Source organism: Mchenga conophoros, unplaced genomic scaffold, assembly GCF_057382185.1.
Source record: "Mchenga conophoros isolate Kocher_MC1m ecotype Shallow Benthic unplaced genomic scaffold, M_conophoros_male_GT1.1 unmapped_scaffold_4, whole genome shotgun sequence".
Taxonomy (NCBI): domain Eukaryota; kingdom Metazoa; phylum Chordata; class Actinopteri; order Cichliformes; family Cichlidae; genus Mchenga; species Mchenga conophoros.
This window is the reverse complement of record NW_028182331.1, coordinates 286,754-305,501: the sequence shown is the minus strand read 5'-3', so window position 1 is coordinate 305,501 and position 18,748 is coordinate 286,754. Positions and strand designations below refer to the sequence as shown.

At 45.7% G+C, this 18,748-nt stretch overlaps 1 protein-coding gene across 2 annotated transcripts in view; it reads left to right on the top strand.

Annotated features, from left to right (window-relative positions):
- Positions 1–5,841: 5,841 nt before the first annotated feature.
- Positions 5,842–18,748, top strand: part of LOC146546211 (interferon-induced very large GTPase 1-like) — a 44,839-nt gene continuing 31,932 nt past the window's right edge. The window contains exons 1-3 of one of the 2 annotated variants that reach the window (XM_085266609.1): positions 5,842–5,949; positions 9,139–9,170; positions 9,266–9,374. In XM_085266609.1, coding sequence (XP_085122735.1) covers positions 9,144–9,170; positions 9,266–9,374 — 136 coding nt within the window. In that variant the 5' untranslated portion in view covers positions 5,842–5,949; positions 9,139–9,143. Of the gene's footprint in view, positions 5,950–9,112; positions 9,171–9,265; positions 9,375–18,748 lie in introns of those variants that run through there. The other variant, XM_085266610.1, reaches the window with a different exon arrangement.

The following is an 18,748-nucleotide window of genomic DNA, read 5'->3' as shown; positions in this document are numbered from 1 at the left end:
TAGTGGAGCCTCCCGCGCAAATGATCAGATTCTCCACCCTCAGCAAAATGAGCTCATTTATTTTTTATTTTCCATAGGAAAATATTTCTTTATGCTTTTGGACTGGATTGACTCGCTACAATTCTTTTAGACACGGACTTACGACCTGATCAGGTCCCCACAGGTAGCTTTCTCCTCAGCCAGTTGTAATCTGGAAAGCCCACCTTATATTTGCTCTTCCCGAGAATTTGTCAGCGCTGTTATTCGCTGTTGCAGGCCTGCTTAGAACAAAAATTAGAAAAAATAGAGCTGATTATTAGCTCATGAAAACACAAAACAAAATCACCTGACAGGTTTTCTCTAAGTGCACTGTTACAAAAATAATGGGCCCCCTTCTAAACATGTCCATGTTTCCTAAAACTCCCTCTATTAAATCAAAAAAAAAAACCCGAACCTAACTAACAGAATCAACCCATCACCACAACAACCTCAAAAACCTTAAACACACAAGTATTGCCACCACATAATTTCACCTCCTCAATACACCGAAAGTCTCGTTAAAACCACACAATTTGCACACAACAATCACCCCCTTTATGCACTTTAGCATACTTCGATTCAGCATAAGATATTAACCCCCTTACGACAACATATAATCACTAAACTATAAATTTCCTATCCAAATCTGCACTTCTCTTCTCTGCCATGCTTCCTCTCCTGAAAGCCTCAGTCACACACACACAGGAAGCTCCTTCGTCACCACTCACTCCAGCTAATTTGCATACTCAGTCATCTCTCAAGAAGTTGCCGTAACAAAAGAAACATATGTTTAAACATTACCACCTTATTAAATTATTTTATTTCTTTTTTTTTTTTTTTTTTTTGTGTCCCGTTTGGATCTATAGCCATCAGAATTGTTGTCTTAAGGCCAAGAAAGATGCCAAGCAGATTTATTTTACCAAGTGGATCATCATGGCCTTGCCATATTGGTCCATTTGATTGACCTTTATTATAAATATGAATTTATTTTATTTTCAGTTGCTACAAACGGGACAGACATGACTGGGGGATAGGACAGGGAGAAAGAATGAAAGAAAGAGAGGGAGAGAAAGAAAACCAAAGGGGAGAAGAGACGGTGAGAAGGGGGGAAAAAAACAAAAAACAAACAAACAAAACACCTGGGTCACCTGTATGGAGAAAAAAAACAGAAGAGAAAGCAAACCACAAAGAGCAACATAATAAAAAAAACAGCACCACAATAAACTAGCTAGCAGTAGATATCAGTAGATACTAAATAATAAACGATATTGTGCAGCACGCAAGATAGACAGCGCACAATGTGCTTTGAGGCAGCAGCCAAGAAAGGTGTAGTCCGCGTCTGTGAATATCCGTGTGTACACCTGTGTGCATACCTGTGTGGATCAGCATGCTTGCATTCCAAAGGTTTCTCCATGTAACGATCTGCTAGGGAGTGTGGGGAGCCACAGCCCCGTCCTCCAGGGTATGAAGCAGGTATGGAGGAGATCAAAACTCCAGACATCCAGAGGCCCCCAGAACACAGGACACCATGGAAGACCAACAGAGGGGCAGCCGCGCCACTGTCCCAGTAAGAGCTGAGGAGAGTCCCAGATGAGGGCTCACTCAGCAGCCGCGGAGCAGAAGCCAGGGGGAGTTGCAGTGACGCTCCCGTGAGCTCCATCGGCAGCCAGTTGTGCCTGAGTGACCGAGCCCCAGGCTGAGAGGCCGGGGGCACCCCACATCCGAAGTGGCCCGAGCGAGCCCCAGGCTCCAGGCCCCGATAAGCGGCCGCCAAGGAGTGAGCCGGTGTGCACCCGGACGCCCACCCCCAGACACAAAGAACCACCAACGCACCGATACCTGAGGGAGTCCGCCACTGGCAGGGGAAGTGGTGGTGGGTGGAGATAGGCCTCCAAACCTTGGAGGGCCTGAGATGTCCCCAGAGAGGTGGTGTCTGATACCCAACCTGACATATAGACACAGACATACAGGCACACACAGATACAAACATACATTCCCACCCTCATGCTCTCATATGCACTTACTCCACACTCAACCAACGTGGAGACAGACATAAAGAGACGCTGTACACACGATCACACTCCCCAAGCGTACTCTACAAACCGGGTCTAGGTACCCTTACCCCTGGAGGGGGAACTGCACCCAGACCCAGGTGGTGTTACCCTTTTCCCTGCGGTGGGGGGAGGCAGACCGCCCCGACTCCGCAGCAGCAGGGAGGCCCCACACTCCAGACCGCAGTCGGACGGCCAACTCCTCCTCCTAGCCCCCCCGCTCCAGCAGGTCGCAGAGAACAGGGGTGAGAGAAGACTCCAAACCTCCCTCCACCCGCTCATTGTAGTGTTGATGCATGTGTGTTCTAAGGTGCATTTAAAACCCAGGAGGGCATGGAGCTACCTGCCAGTGCTGGGCACTCTGCGATCGAACAGACCCGAGATCCCCAGATAGCTGCGCTGCGTCAAGGGCAGGGCCGTGGGCTCCGTCGAATCCGTAGTACTCGGCGGCTCCGCGGGACGAGGGGGAGGAGGAGGAGGAGGACAAGGGCCCGACACGATCATCCTCTCCTACGTGGCCAAGAAGAACAAGAACGTGCTGCTCCTCACCACCGCTCCTCGCTACCACCACCACCACCACCATCGCTCCTGCCCCGAGCCCCGGCCTAGCCGCCGCATCAGCAACGTCATCAGCAGCAGCAGCAGCGGCAGCAGCAACAGAAGCAGCGGCAGCAACAGAAGCAGCGGCAGCAACAGAAGCAGCGCAAAACCGCCCTTGGTGCTGCATTACAACCGCACCAAGGGAGGCGTCGATAACCTGGACAAGGTCGTGAGCACGTACAGCTGCAGGAGAAAGACCTGCAGGTGGCCCGTGGCCCTCTTCCACAACATGGTCGACGTGGCGGCCTACAACGCGTTCGTGCTGTGGAGGGAAATTCACCCCGACTGGATGGCGGGCAAGCTCAACAAGCGAAGGCTCTTCCTCGAGCGACTGGGCAAAGCGCTCGCGCGCCCCATGCTCGAAGCCAGGGCGTTAGCGCGAGGAGGAGGCAGAGGAGGAGGAGGAAGAGGAGGAGGAGGCAGAGTCGCGGCCCGAGGCACTACCGCCGAGGTCGATGGTGCCGAGGTCGATGGTGCCGATGCCGATGCTCGTACTACTCGTGCCGCCTCTAACGCTACGCCGCGTGACTCCTCTCCGGTCAAGAGGCGAAGGTGCCGCGTGTGTCCCAGGAGCAAAGACGTCAAGACCAAGATCCTGTGCCACGAGTGCCGAGTGCACGTGTGTACAAACTGCGCCGTCACGTACTGTCCCAACTGCGCTGCTTCTTCCCGCACCGCCACTCCCCAGACGCCACCGACGCCGTAATAACACAAGCGCCCCACGGGGGGTCCTAGCGACCCCCCACCCTATCATCATCATCGTCATCATCATCGTCATCATCATAACACATTTATGCCCGAGGGGGGGTCCTAGCGACCCCCACCCTAATCACCATAACACACATATGCCCCGAGGGGGTCCTAGCGACCCCCACCCTATCATCATCATCGCCATCATCATCATCATCATCATAACACATATGCCCGAGGGGGGGGTCCTAGCGACCCCCACCCTATCATCATCATCATCATCATTATCATCATCATCACATATATGCCCGAGGGGGGTCCTAGCAACCCCCACCCTATCATCATCATCATCATCATCATCACATATGCCCGAGGGGGGGTCCTAGCGACCCCCACCCTAATCACCATAACACACATAAGCCCCGAGGGGGTCCTAGCGACCCCCACCCTAATCATCATAAAACACACATATGCCCCCCCCCATCACCACCACCACCACCACCATCATCATCATCACCACCATCATCATCATCAATACCATCCAACACACACACCCCTCGGGGGGTCACCACGATGCACGGCCCGAGAACAAGGGGGGCGCACAAGGGTTAATGAACCGAACATCAACTCAAAATAAGCACAGATATGCAATGTGTATAAAATATTTTTAACCGTATTTGTAATAAAAGTTAACATAATGGAAGGATCCTCAAATGGACATCTTCAATAAACAACTGTAATGCAGTATCAATACTGTGAGAAATATTATTAGATGAAATAATGCTGTAAAGAATGTTATTAACGCAATTATAATGATGCAGATTATATGGCAGCAATAAAAGAATTTCTGTATCTCCACAATAGTCATTCTATAAATGCTGTCCGTTTAAATGGTCTTACCTGTACACACTGCTGTATCCACCGGATTCCAGCCAGAGGGGATTCTGGAGTCTTCCCACGCTCCTGTTAGTGATCCTCCATCTGGATGGATGATAACAACCTTCTGAACAATCTAGCAGGAAATGGCCCATATCTATGGGACTGATTTGTGCTAATAATGCCCAATGTATGGACTGATAACAGCCGAAGCGGGTGAATAAAGTCACCCAGTTGCTAGCTGTGCCATTACCCAGCATACATCACTCCCTCCATAAATGCAATAAACGATACAAAAGTAATAGCCTATAATTAATTTATCTGCTGTTTCTCAGGTAGTTATTTACATTATATAATTTATTGTGTTCAGTATACATCACTACAATGTGATTTCGGAAATATATAAATATACGGACAACAGGCTCTTCCGCGGCAATCTCTTGTCGTCAATAAGCAACGTTTAGGGAGCTCTATAGTATTCAATGAGAGGACCCTGCACGTCAATTCTCGACGCGAGGGGGATACCCTGCGCGTCGATAAGTGAAGCAGAGGGAGCCTGACCATGCGTCATACATTTGACGAGTTGGGAGTGAGAACGTGTTGTATAAACAGATTGTATGTATGTCTAATGTTCTTCAGAAAGTTACAGCTATTCATTCAATATCACTTTTTTTTGTTTTTGTTTTTTTGAAGTTCAGAAGAGAGGTTGTTATGAGAGCAACACCCAAACAGGATCTGCACCTCATCTCTATAGGCAACATCATTCCCATTTGAGAAGAGTCCCACCACAGCCGTTTCATCAGCAAATGTAGTTTTTAATATTTGCAGGGTGGAGATGTGAGGTACAATTCTCAATGTCTGAGAAAGTCCAGTGTACACTGACACAACTGATTGCCTAAGCCTAGAACAATTCTTTTTTTGATCAGCATGCTGGGAATGATAGAGTTGAAAGCTGAGCTGTAATCCTCAAAAAGCATTCTGTCATAGGACCCATTCTCCTCTAGGTGTCTCAAAGCAGCATGAAGAGCTGTATTTCTGGCATCTTCAGTGGGTCTGTTTTCCCTGTATGCATACCAGTGTGGTCAAATGAGTGAGGAGAGAAGATTTGAGGTGAACTAGTACCAGTCTTTTAATGTCTTTAGATATTATAGATTTGAGAGCAACAGACCTGTAGTCACTGAGTAAGGTTATGTTTCTCTTTCTGGGCACACGGATGATGGTGGTGGTCTTCAGGCACACTGACACTGTGGTATATACTGGAGATACATTAAAAATATTTCTATGTGAGCTGGTGTGCACAGTGCAGATCATCCTGCCTAGGATCTCATCCAGGCCAGCGGCCTTCCTGCTATTGGCAGCCCTCAGGGCACATTTCACCTCTTCTACCTGGAGCAGAAGTGCCTGATCAGCCAGAGTTATCTGGGGAGAGCTGCTTCCATCAGGTTCTCTCTCAAAGCAAGCAAGAAAATAATAAAGCAAAAAAAAAAAAGAAAAAAAAGATTTTATCTACTTTCTATTTACCCCTTATTATGATGCCTCTGACATCAGTGTGTGTTTTTTTGGCTCTTATGACCAGACAGTCTAGTTCTCCAGTTTCAGGCAACCATAACTTTCTTACTTTCACTTTTGCTTTTTCTCTCAACTCCCTCTATATAACTAAGCAGAAACTGATGGTTTATCATAAAGCAGCCACGTCTTCACAGATGAACAACAGGTAAGAAAATGCATATCAAAACCTAGGTTTACTCTTATATTGTTTTTGGTTTAACACTTAAATCTGAACATGCACATTCCGTGTATTCTGCTCAAATTCTTTTAAGTGACCACAATGCTCTATTTAAATTTATTGAAATATAGTTACGTGTTTATGTGATGTTCTCTGAGTAGTAGGGTAAGTTTTGATGAGAGGTAAAATAATTTCAGTCTCATAACATAAAAAGAAGGTAATTATAAGCTTTTTCTAAGGATTTGATTATTTCTTCTGTATCCTTTCAGTAACAGGATATAGTGAAGACAATACATAAATAAAAACTACAATTAAATAAAATTATTAATAATAAACCCCCAATTCTTAATCTGTCATTGCAAAATTTTGAACATGGTAAGAAAACAGGTTGACTTCTAGCTAAAAAGTTAAAAAAATAACACTGCGTGGCCCAGAGTATAATTGGCTGTTTTTGACTACTTTAATTTTACCTCTATATTTCACCTTTATAAACTGCTGCCTTTATCATTTTTTTTTTCAGCACAACCTCACATATCTGAATTTACAGTTCTTTTCATTTTGAGTGTATTACCACAATTGACAGGGGATTTCTAAGAATCACCCCACAGTTCTTCAGCTGTGATGCCTGAGTTAGAAAACACAAACACTGCAGTTGTCTTTACTCGCGAGGACGGTCACAGAGCGCTCGTACTCGCAAGAGGCACTCACGGACTCGTGCTCTGTCACTGTCTGCGTTCCTTATTTATACAACCGTGTGTGTGTACAAAGGTAACAAAGTCATTCCGAGAATTCAGAGCTGAGGTTTCTCTAAGTCTACATGTTCTCAGAAAACAGGAAGCAGTTAGTTGCTAAATAAGTTTGTCACATAGGAGATTAAGTGAAAAGTCATGTAGACATGTGGATTGCTTAGTGATCAATAGAAAAACACATTTCATGCAGCTGATCACACTATGTTCAATTTTCCTTTGACAACAATTAATCTAAATTCAGACAAAAAACTTTCATGTTCTGTTTGCAGGCAGGAATGATGGACCAAATGTGCAGAAACTTGGAGGCAAAAACGTGAACTCAAAACAGCTTTAATGCTGATCTCAAATGTAACAAGACTGAAAATACAAAATGAATTTACACACACAGGTAGACAGAACACACAGCAAAGAATGAGACTAGATCACAACCCAGACCAAGGAAAAAAGCGCTTAAATACACAGCGGAGCAATCAGGGAATTGGAGACAGGAGAAAAACACAGCTGGACTAAATCAGGGCTAGCGAGACAGGGGAAGCAAAAAAAGATAGATTAACATGAGACACAGACTTTCAAAGTAAAAAAGGAAACATAACACAGAGACGCGGACTTGGGGATACAAGGGGATACAGCTGAAAGGGGAGACAGAACAGCCATGGAGCACAGAGACAGAAACCAAAAGACTAGAAAAGATAAATAATGGCAAAATCTTCTTCTGATGATACTTCGTAAGGGAAGCATGTATAATGTAAAGAGAACTGGTCCTAGCACTGAACCCTGTGGAACTCCATAATTAACCTTAGTGTGTAAAGAGGACTCTCCATTTACATGCACAAATTGGGGTCTATTAGATAAATATGATACAGACCACTGCAGCACAGTACCTGTAATACCTACAGCATGTTCTAATCGCTCTAATAGGATATTATGGTCGACAGTATCGAACGCTGCACTGAGGTCTAGCAGGACAAGCACAGAGATGAGTCCACTGTCAGAAGATCATTTGTAACCTTCACTAAAGCTGTTTCTGTGCTTTGATGAGCTCTGAAACCTGACTGACTCTTCAAATAAGCCATTCCTCTGCAGATGATCTGTTAGCTGTTTGACAACTACTCTTTCAAGGATGTTTGATATGAAAGGAAGGTTGGAGATTGGCCTATAATTAGCTAAGACTGCACCTCTTCCATTGCATCTGTTTCTCCAACAACAATCTCTACTGCTAGCACTAAACTGCACGTAAACGAAACAGTGCGCGCGCACACACAGACACACACACACACACACGAACACTAGCCTCATCAACCTTGTGTTGATAATGCTTCTCCTTTGAAATATCTAATATAAATATAAATATAAAATACACAGAAAACCTAATATCTACTTTTATGATTAGGCTTCAAATGTTCCTTTTTGCTAAAGCATATAGTTAGGGCTGGACCAGGTGAGCCTGAATCCTCCCTTAGTTATGCTGCAATAGATGTAGGCTGCTGGGGGATTCCCATGATGCAATGTTGTTTTTCCTTTCCAGTCACCTATCTTACTCACTATGTGTTAATAGACCTCTCTGCATGGAGTCATACCTGTTATTAATCTCTGGCTCTCTTCCACAGCATGTCTTTTTCCTGTTTTCCTTCTCTCAACCCAACCAGTCGCAGCAGATGGCACCGCCCATCCAGTTTTTTTTAATTTTTTGCCGTCCATTTTAATTTATATTTTTCAATGTACTCTTACTTTTGACAGCTGTTTTTTTTTTAATGATCCCTGACCATTACACCAAGAGTCCTGGTGTAGTGTTCTTTTTTTGTGTGTAATATCTTTTCTTATATTCTTAAACAGCCTTTAGTGAACAAGATTGGCAAAGGGGTTATAAATAAAATAAAGAAATTATTTGTTTTGCAGGTGCCTTAGCTGAAAGTAAATTCGCAAAAACAGATAAGAAAAATTAATATGAACTTTCTCATACTGTCTCTCACACAATAAGGACACACTGGAGTTATCCTTGAAGGTCTGTGGAGAGAACTAAAAAACAGAACCAAAAACAGAAAAAACAGGAAATGTAACAAATGTAATTAAGAATCATCAATTATTTAAAATCAACATTTCAGGAGCTGCCCAAATATAAAAATAAATTATAATCCCACCCACTTTCTCACTCATCCACTCAGTCACTAACAAATATTTTAGAGTAAAAACATTTGACATGATAGCTATGCTTTAGAAATTCAGACATGTCACCATGACACTCACTTTTAAAGGTCTTTTGACGCTAAAAACTAAAAAACAAACAAACAAACAAAAAAAACAAACTCCAAAACAGAACATTAAAATTGCTCACTAGAAATACTATTTTTTGTGTTATTTAATGTTCTTTTGTATTCTTAAGTAATTATTTCTGATCCGCTCTGCTTTTTCTTACATGATGCTGCTTTAGATAAGATGGGGAACCTATGTTCAAAGGAAAAGGTGAGATTCTGGGTTCAAAAATAAAAGAATATGAATGTCTATATTTTACCATTGTGAACTAAACTGAACTATAACTAAACTCTTGTTTGTCACAGAGGTTTCAACCACATGAACCTGATGTAGCTGAACACGCACAGAAAAATGACGACAGTACAGGAGAAGTGGGTGAACCTAAGCCTGTACTAACTGAAAATCAAACGAAAGGTACGTTTATGGTAAATGGCCTGTATTTGTATAGCGCTTTTCTAGTCCCTATGGACCCCAAAGCGCTTTACACAACCAGTCATCCACCCATTCACGCGGCACACATTCACACACTGGTGATGGTAAGCTACGTTGTAGCCACAGCCACCCTGGGGTGCACTGACAGAGGCGAGGTTGCCGGACAATGGCGCCACCGGGCCCTCTGACCACCACCAGTAAGCAACGGGTGAAGTGTCTTGTCCAAGGACACAAAGACCGAGACTGTCTAAGTCGGGGCTCAAACCAGCAACCTTCCGATATACATAAAAGAACACCCAGCACGCCCCTGCGGGCGGTTTATCCTTCAAGCTCGGGTCCTTTACCAGAGGCCTGGGAGCTTGAGGGTCCTGCGCAGTATCTTAGCTGTTCCCAGGACTGCGCTCTTCTGGACAGAGATCTCCGATGTTATTCCTTCGATCTGCTGGAGCCACTCGCCTTGCTTGGGAGTCACCGCACCAAGTGCTCCGATTACCACTGGGACCGCGTTACCTTCACCCTCCACATCCTCTCAAACTCTTCTCTGAGCCCTTGGTATTTCTCCAGCTTCTCGTGTTCCTTCTTCCTGATGTTGCTGTCATTGGGAACCGCTACATCGATCACTACGGCCGTCTTCTTCTGTTTGTCTACCACCACTATGTCCGGTTGGTTAGCCACCACCATTTTGTCCGTCTGTATCTGGAAGTCCCACAGGATCTTAGCTCGGTCATTCTCCACCACCCTTGGGGGCGTCTCCCATTTTGACCTCGGGACTTCCAGGTTATACTCGGCACAGATGTTCCTGTACACTATGCCGGCCACTTGGTTATGGTGTTCCATGTATGCCCTGCCTGCTAGCATCTTGCACCCTGATGTTATGTGCTGGATTGTCTCTGGGGCATCTTTACACAGTCTGCACCTGGGGCCTTGCCTGGTGTGATAGACCCCAGCCTCTATGGATCTTGTACTCAGAGCTTGTTCTTGTGCTGCCATGATTAGTGCCTCTGTGCTGTCTTTCAGTCCAGCTTTGTCCAGCCACTGGTAGGATTTCTGGATATCAGCCACCTCCTCTATCTGCCGGTGGTACATACCGTGCAGGGGCCTGTTCTTCCATGATGGTTCCTCGTCTCCCTCCTCTTTCTTGGGTTTCTGCTGCCTGAGGTATTCACTGAGCACTCGGTCAGTTGGGGCAATCTTCCCAATGTATTCTTGGATGTTCATTGTCTCATCCTGGACTGTGGTGCTGACACTCACCAGTCCCCGGCCCCCTTCCTTCCACTTAGCGTACAGCCTCAGGGTGCTGGACTTAGGGTGAAACCCTCCATGCATGGTAAGGAGCTTTCTTGTCTTTATGTCAGTGGCTTCTATCTCCTCCTTTGGCCAGCCTATCACCCCAGCAGGGTACCTGATCACGGGCAGGGCGTACGTGTTGATGGCCCGGATCTTGTTCTTACCGTTCAGCTGACTCCTCAGGACTTGCCTGACCCTCTGCAGGTACTTGGTGGTTGCAGCTTTTCTAGCGGACTCTTCATGGTTCCCATTTGCCTTTCTTGGATATCTGCCACTGTGATGGTTACAGTAGGATTACTGGACCCTGTTCGGGGAGGTCGCTATGGTCTGCCCTCAGATCCACTAGCCACTGAGCATTGCCGTTATGGTTTGCGCCCATCTGCTCCGTCTCCAGCCTTGGTGGTGTTGTTCTCTTATTTGCTTGCCACTGAGAGTATACCTTTGCTGGTTCTGTGGAGAACAGCTGGTTTATTCTCCTGCCTTCTATCTCTCTGGTGTACCTCCTCAAGCGGCTGGCCAAGGCTGTGAGTCTTTGCTTGGCAGTTTCCAAGGTATCAGTTATGGACAGGTATGGCTGTATTTCTTATGCACCTTCTTTGTCGCACCTTTCTGCAACTCCATTAGTTGGCTAACCTCCCTCTGTGCTACTTTGATCTTGCCCTCTAGCCTCCTTCTCCATGGAGGGTACTGCCACTTGTGGCTGTTCAACTTGTAGCCAAGCACCTCACTGATCACTGCTGCCATATTGTAGATCAGCTTGTTAGTGTCGGTAATTGTGGTTGTATTGTTCGTAGTGCAGCATTAACATCATTTAGCAGACCTTCTGAGGGTACTTCACGTAATCTTGGTAACCGGCTATGTGGGATCCAGGTTTCAAGCGTGGCCATGATCCTATTTTTCAGGTCAGTTCCTATCGCACTTGGGGTTATGTACCCAATCTCGGGTGGGGGTGATGATATCTCTCCCCTGACCTGGCGTCCTGACTCCTCCTTGCCGTAGCATTTATGTTGTACCTCATCAATCTCTAGCTGTGAGAGCAGTCCCTTCTTTCGAATGTTGGAACACTGAGCTACTAGTTGTTTCGCCGTCATTGTGGATGTTGGGTATCGAAGAATCCATAGGTCCCTCATCCTCATGTAGCCTCTTCCGCCGGGGTTACTTGCATAGTAGCATTCCAACAATGCCCTGTTTTCGTCTCTTGCCCACCGATGCCTTCTTGTTCCAGTAGCCCACTTCTCGTCAGGGTGCCCTGGTTCCTCAACACCTGACACGTCCGAGCCGGCATGCCTTCATATTTATCTGTCTCGCTCATGTCTGCGGTAGGCTCGCTTAGCATAGGGGGTCTAGCCTTAGGACCCTTACTGGATACAGACGCCCCAGGCAGGAATCAAACTTATATATAACTTATATATAACTTATATATATATATATATATATATATATATATATATATATTAGGGGTGAAAAGATACACAAAATTCACGGTTCGATACTTTGGTGTCACGGTTCGATATTTTTTCGATACAAAAAAATGTTCATGCCTTTTTAATTTGTCATTTATTAAAATTATAAATATATATTTTAACTCAAAAAGTACAGTTTTTCAATTTAATGTTGCTGAAACAACAAAGTAAAAAACAAAATAAATCTATCTGATCGAGAAATCACTCATCTTTGAAAAAGAGAGTTTATTACAGAGAAATGTCTCTTTCCAAAATAAAAGCTATACTATACGCTTCTTCTGGGCTATATTCTCAGCAGCATATTAAACATATCAGGTCCCCATAAGGAGAATCATGTGATAACGGCTGTCTAAATGACTCGGGTAAAGTTTGTAGCATGCGTGCTTGTTGCTTTTGTCTGCTTCCACTTGTCTTTGCACTAGGAAGATGTAAGAGTAAATGTGCAGTCATATTCGTTGTGTTCCCACTAGTGCTGTCAGCGTTAATCTCGTTGAAATGACGTTAACGCCACAACAAGGCAAATCTCCGTTAACGAGCTACCGCGGATCGCCCCGTGCGTGGGGCTGGACGGCGTCAACACGTTAACGAGCTAACTGCGCTAATGCACTAGTTCCCACCAATGTAATTGAGCATTGCGTGGCACATCCAACATACTGTTTTACTTTTGTCCATGACACGCTTACCTTCAGGGTCATACGTCACATGAAAACCAAAATAGTTCCAAACGCCAGATCTGAATGAGGGTGGGGGAGGTCAATTTGCCATTGTGCAAGGAGAGCTTAACTTCTGTCTCGCTAGCTTGCCCTGAGATCAGTGAATCTGCGTTCGACTACTCCGCCTAGGCTGCACTGTCGAGCGCAGATCCTCTGTGCAATCAACACAGACAGCATCATCAGAAGGAAAGTTGATAAAATAAATTTAAAATTTTGTATTGTTCGATACATATGCGTACCAAACCGAAAGCACTGTATCGAATGGTTCAATATCGATATGAGTATTGTTGCACCCCTAATACAGGGAGTGCAGAATTATTAGGCAAGTTGTATTTTTGAGGAATAATTTTATTATTGAACAACAACCATGTTCTCATTGAACCCAAAAAACTCATTAATATCAAAGCTGAATGTTTTTGGAAGTAGTTTTTAGTTTGTTTTTAGTTTTAGCTATTTTAGGGGGATATCTGTGTGTGCAGGTGACTATTACTGTGCATAATTATTAGGCAACTTAACAAAAAAACAAATATATACCCATTTCAATTATTTATTTTTACCAGTGAAACCAATACAATATCTCCACATTCACAAATATACATTTCTGACATTCAAAAACAAAACAAAAACAAATCAGCGACCAATATATCCACCTTTCTTTGCAAGGACACTCAAAAGCCTGCCATCCATGGATTCTGTCAGTGTTTTGATCTATTCACCATCAACATTGCGTGCAGCAGCAACCACAGCCTCCCAGACACTGTTCAGAGAGGTGTACCGTTTTCCCTCCTTGTAAATCTCACATTTGATGATGGACCACAGGTTCTCAATGGGGTTCAGATCAGGTGAACAAGGTGGCCATGTCATTAGTTTTTCTTCTTTTATACCCTTTCTTGCCAGCCACGCTGTGGAGTACTTGGACGCGTGTGATGGAGCATTGTCCTGCATGAAAATCATGTTTTTCTTGAAGGATGCAGACTTCTTCCTGTTCCACTGCTTGAAGAAGGTGTCTTCCAGAAACTGGTAGTTGGACTGGGAGTTGAGCTTGACTCCATCCTCAACCCAAAAAGGCCCCACAAGCTCATCTTTGATGACACCAGCCCAAACCAGTACTCCACCTCCACCTTGCTGGCATCTGAGTCGGACTGGAGCCCTCTGCCCTTTACCAATCCAGCCACGGGCCCATCCATCTGGCCCATCAAGACTCACTCTCATTTCATCAGTCCATAAAACCTGAGAAAAACCAGTCTTGAGATATTTCTTGGCCCAGTCTTGACGTTTCAGCTTGTGTGTCTTGTTCAGTGGTAGTTGTCTTTCAGCCTTTCTTACCTTGGCCATGTCTCTGAGTATTGCACACCTTGTGCTTTTGGGCACTCCAGTGATGTTGCACCTCTGAAATATGGCCAAACTGGTGGCAAGTGGCATCTTGGCAGCTGCACGCTTGACTTTTCTCAGTTCATGGGCAGTTATTTTGCGCCTTGGTTTTTCCACACGCTTCTTGAGACCCTTTTGACTATTTTGAATGAAACGCTTGATTGTTCGATGATCACGCTTCAGAAGCTTTGCAATTTTGAGACTGCTGCATCCCTCTGCAAGATATCTCACTTTTTTTGACTTTTCTGAGCCTGTCAAGTCCTTCTTTTGACCCATTTTGCCAAAGGAAAGGACGTTGCTTAATAATTATGCACACCTGATATAGGGTGTTGATGTCATTAGACCACACCCCTTCTCATTACAGAGATGCACATCACCTAATATGCTTAATTGGTAGTAGGCTTTTGAGCCTATACAGCTTGGAGTAAGACAACATGCATGAAGAGGATGATGTGGACAAAATACTCATTTGCCTAATAATTCTGCACTCCCTGTATATATATATCCTTGGGGTGGAGCCGAACCCAAATACGGTATTCGGAAAGGCACAAACAATGTGTTGTTTTTGAATACTTATATCGAACAAATACTTTCAAAAAATTTGAAAAATATTTGGGAACAAGGAAAAACTTCTTATCAAAAAGCTGAGTATCCTTCTGAGACCGCAGTACATCACCGCATGAGTGAGTGAGTGACGTGTGAAAGAGGTGACTAATATGGGCTGCTTCACACAGCAACAGAGAAGGCTCGGTTGAGTGAAAAAAGGCTGAACAGCATCACTATTTTTTTTTAATTGTTTTTTTGTACCATGAGTGGGTTCCGGAGGCAGTTTATAATATTAGCAAAGATCGGGAGATTATTCCATTACGCTGCATATGACGTCTGCATTTGGGTGCTCTCATGTTTGCTCTGTTCACATAGCTCTGTTAGCTCGATAATTTAGACAATAGAAGACAATAGACTTCCGTTTGAGTGAACGCTGGTGTGACTTGCTGCTGCCACTCACCGGTATCCTCTGAATACTTTTATTTACTTATTTTATTCTTTACCAATTTTAATCCTCTGTCCTATATTGACACTGTTGGCAATATTTCAATGCACCGGAGTATCTGGGTTTAGCTCTCCTCGACCGTGTCACGAACTCTGCCATTGCCGGTCCCAAGCCCAGATGAGAAAGGAGGAGGGTTGGGCGTGGGGCTAGCAACCCCACCCTGTAAAAACTCCAACTGCTACGGAAACAGCAAGTGAATCTCATTATCGACTGAATCAGGGCGAAGATGATCGGCAACCCTTAATGACGGCAGTGGAGAAAAGCCCTCGGGTTGTCCACTGCCCGATGCATCGACCAATTTTCGACCCAAAAGAAACTACTCGTTATGGAATATGGAATGTACGGACTCTGTACCAAACAGGTAAATTGGCCCAGCTTCTATATGAATTTGACTCGTACCGTATGGACATCTTAGGCATCTCAGAAATGCGATGGGCAGGAAGCGGGAAGATGGTTAGTGATGGAAACATGGTGCTCTACTCTGGCCATGCCCAAGACCATGCACGTGGCGTGGGCTTCATTCTCTCGCGACGTTCAACAACATCATTGCTGGCCTGGAAGCCCATTTCAGACCACCCAATCTTGGCTCGTTTCCAAGCTAGACATGTGAAAGTCACAATTCTTCGAAGAGGCTGACGATACTGACAAGGATGGTTTCTATGCGATGCTCCAGGATGCCATTGACAACTCCCCGCATCATGATTTGCTGATTGTGGGCGGAGATTTCAACGCGCAAATAAGCATTTGGAATCGCAGCAATGACAAATGAAAACGGTGGGCGGCTGATCTCGTTCTGTGCGGCAAACCGGCTGATCATCAAGAACACCTTCTTCGGCCAAAAGCGGATACACAAGGCGACGTGGAATGCCCCCGGTGGCGGATATACAAGCGAGATCGACTACATCTGCATATCATCCCGCTGGGCATCCACCATTAGCGATGTTAGAGTGTGGCGTGGAGCCGACATTGACTCACTACCTGCTAATTTCCAAATGTAAACTTCACCTGAAGCGCCTCCAACCACGACTGCAGCAGCCAAGTCCTTTTAACGTTCAACGCCTAAAAGACGCAAATACGGCAGTGGAATTTCAACTCGAATTGAGAAACCGCTTCCCGCTCCTTGCTGCGGAAGGAAATAACAACGAAAATCCAGATACACTCTGGGATGAGCAAAAAGAGGCTGTGGTCGGTGCAGCAGAATTGAAGATTGGTCGCCGACGGGGGGCTTTAATGAGCGCTGGATCTCCGACCGTTCATAGGAACTTATAGATCAACGTCGCTTGGCAAAGTCAGTTCGGGACCAGGTGGCCTCTGACCCACATGCTTCTGCAGACCAGCGTGAGAGGGCCATGGCCACCTACCAAGACCTTGCCCGACAGGTCAAACGCAGCTGCCGGCGTGACAAGCATGAATGGATCGAAGCTAAAGGCATCGAAGCCCAAGAAGCTGCCGATCGGAACGATACCCGAACCTTATATCGCATTGTACGAGATCTAACTGGGGCTCGTGGTGGCCGCGGTGTTCCAATCCAAGACAAAAATGAACGTGTCCTCCTTATTGCAGCTGAACAAGACCAAAGATGGGTTGAACACTTCCGCGATACTCTGAACCAACTTGAGCCACCCCAACGGTTCGAGGCCGAAGACCTGGCACCTTCCATGGATCTTCTTCCTGTCGATATCGGACAAATCAGCATCACTGAAGTCAAGACAGCGATCCGACTCCTCAAGAGTGGAAAGGCCACAGGCCTGGACGAAATCCTCACCGAAATGCTGAAGCATGGCGGACCCCATCTTGAAGCCGCCCTTACAAGACTCCTAAACGCCTGCTGGTCAACATCACATGTACCCGATGATTGGACAAAAGGCACCATCATCAAACTTCCAAAAAAAGGTGATTTGGGTGACTGTAACAACTGGCGGGGCATCACGTTGCTGTCGGTACCCGGGAAAGTGTTTTGCCTCGCTCTTTTGAATCGGCTACGACATGCAGTGAACGAACGATTGTGAGAAGAGCAGGCTGGGTTTCGGAGTGGCCAGTCATGCATCGAGCAAACCTTCACCCTCCGCATGATCATTGAACAAACATTGGAATACCAAAGGAAGATTTCTATTAATTTCATTGACTTCGAGAAGGCTTTTGACAGTGTCCACCGGCTGACTCTATGGGCTATCCTACGCCATTATGGAGTCCCTCAGCAGTTTGTAGATGCCTTTCGTTGTCTCTACTCCAACTCCTGTTGCTGCGTCCGGACGGATGACGGCTGCACAGATTTCTTCAAGATCAATACTGGCGTCCGACAAGGATGCGTGCTATTCCCTTTCCTCTTCCTGTTGGTAATTGACTTCATCATGCGACGATCAGTTGACCAAGCTGGCATCAGTGTGCCCTGGCACGAAGTGCGTAATCTCACTGACTTGGACTTCGCAGATGACATCGCCCTGCTGGGCTCGACTCAGGAAGACCTCCAAAAGTTGATCGCGGCCCTGCAGAGGGAGGCGACGAAAGTTGGATTAAGAATCAGTGCCAAAAAAACCAAGGTACTCTGGCTATGCACGTGCCCGCATTCCTGTCATGATCAACCAACAACGTGCTGAAGAGGTGGAGAATTTTACATATCTTGGCATCATCTCGAATGACGGGGTCTCTGATCGGGATGTCAATGCCAGAGTAGGGAAGGCAGTTGGTGTCCTGCGACGTCTCCAACCTATTTGGAACATGACCTCCCTGAATGTAAGGGTCAAGATCAGACTACTGAACTCTATCATCTTCCCTACTGCACTTTACGCTAGTGAAACCTGGCGCTCAACAAGTGCAATTATTCAACACCTGAACGTGCTTCAACAACGTGGCCTGCGGCGAATCCGGAGAATTTCCTACCAGGACCGAATAACAAATGAGGAGGTCCTACGAAGAGCAGGCACCCGCCCATTAGCCGATGTTGTTGCAGAAAGGCGCTTCCGGTTTGCGGGCCATATTTTACACCTACCCCCTAATCGCCCAGCTAAGATTGACATGACATGGCGTCCACGCACTGGCAAGCGAAAGCAAGGCCGACCAAAGACCAGATGGCGTCGAACATTCATGGATGATCTGAGAACTGTCGACATTGCCTGGGACGAAGCTGAGGCAGTCGCTGCTGACCGACATCAATGGAGATCACTAGCTGCCCGATGCGCCGCCCGGCGTAGGAGGAAGTAAGTCTAAGTAAGTAAAGACCGTGTCACGACCGGGAGGTCAAACACTGGAAAGTGGACTCAAATGCAGACACCACACCAAGGCTCGGAGGCATAGTGAAAAAAACGGATTTATTTTGGCACGTGAAAATGGCACATGCAAACAACACTACAATACTAACTTAAAGCGTCACACCTGGGGACTAAGAACCTGTAACAGACAGTGTGACTGGCAAGACCTACAAAATCACTAAATACTACACAAAAGTACAATATGAGACGCTGTGACATAAGC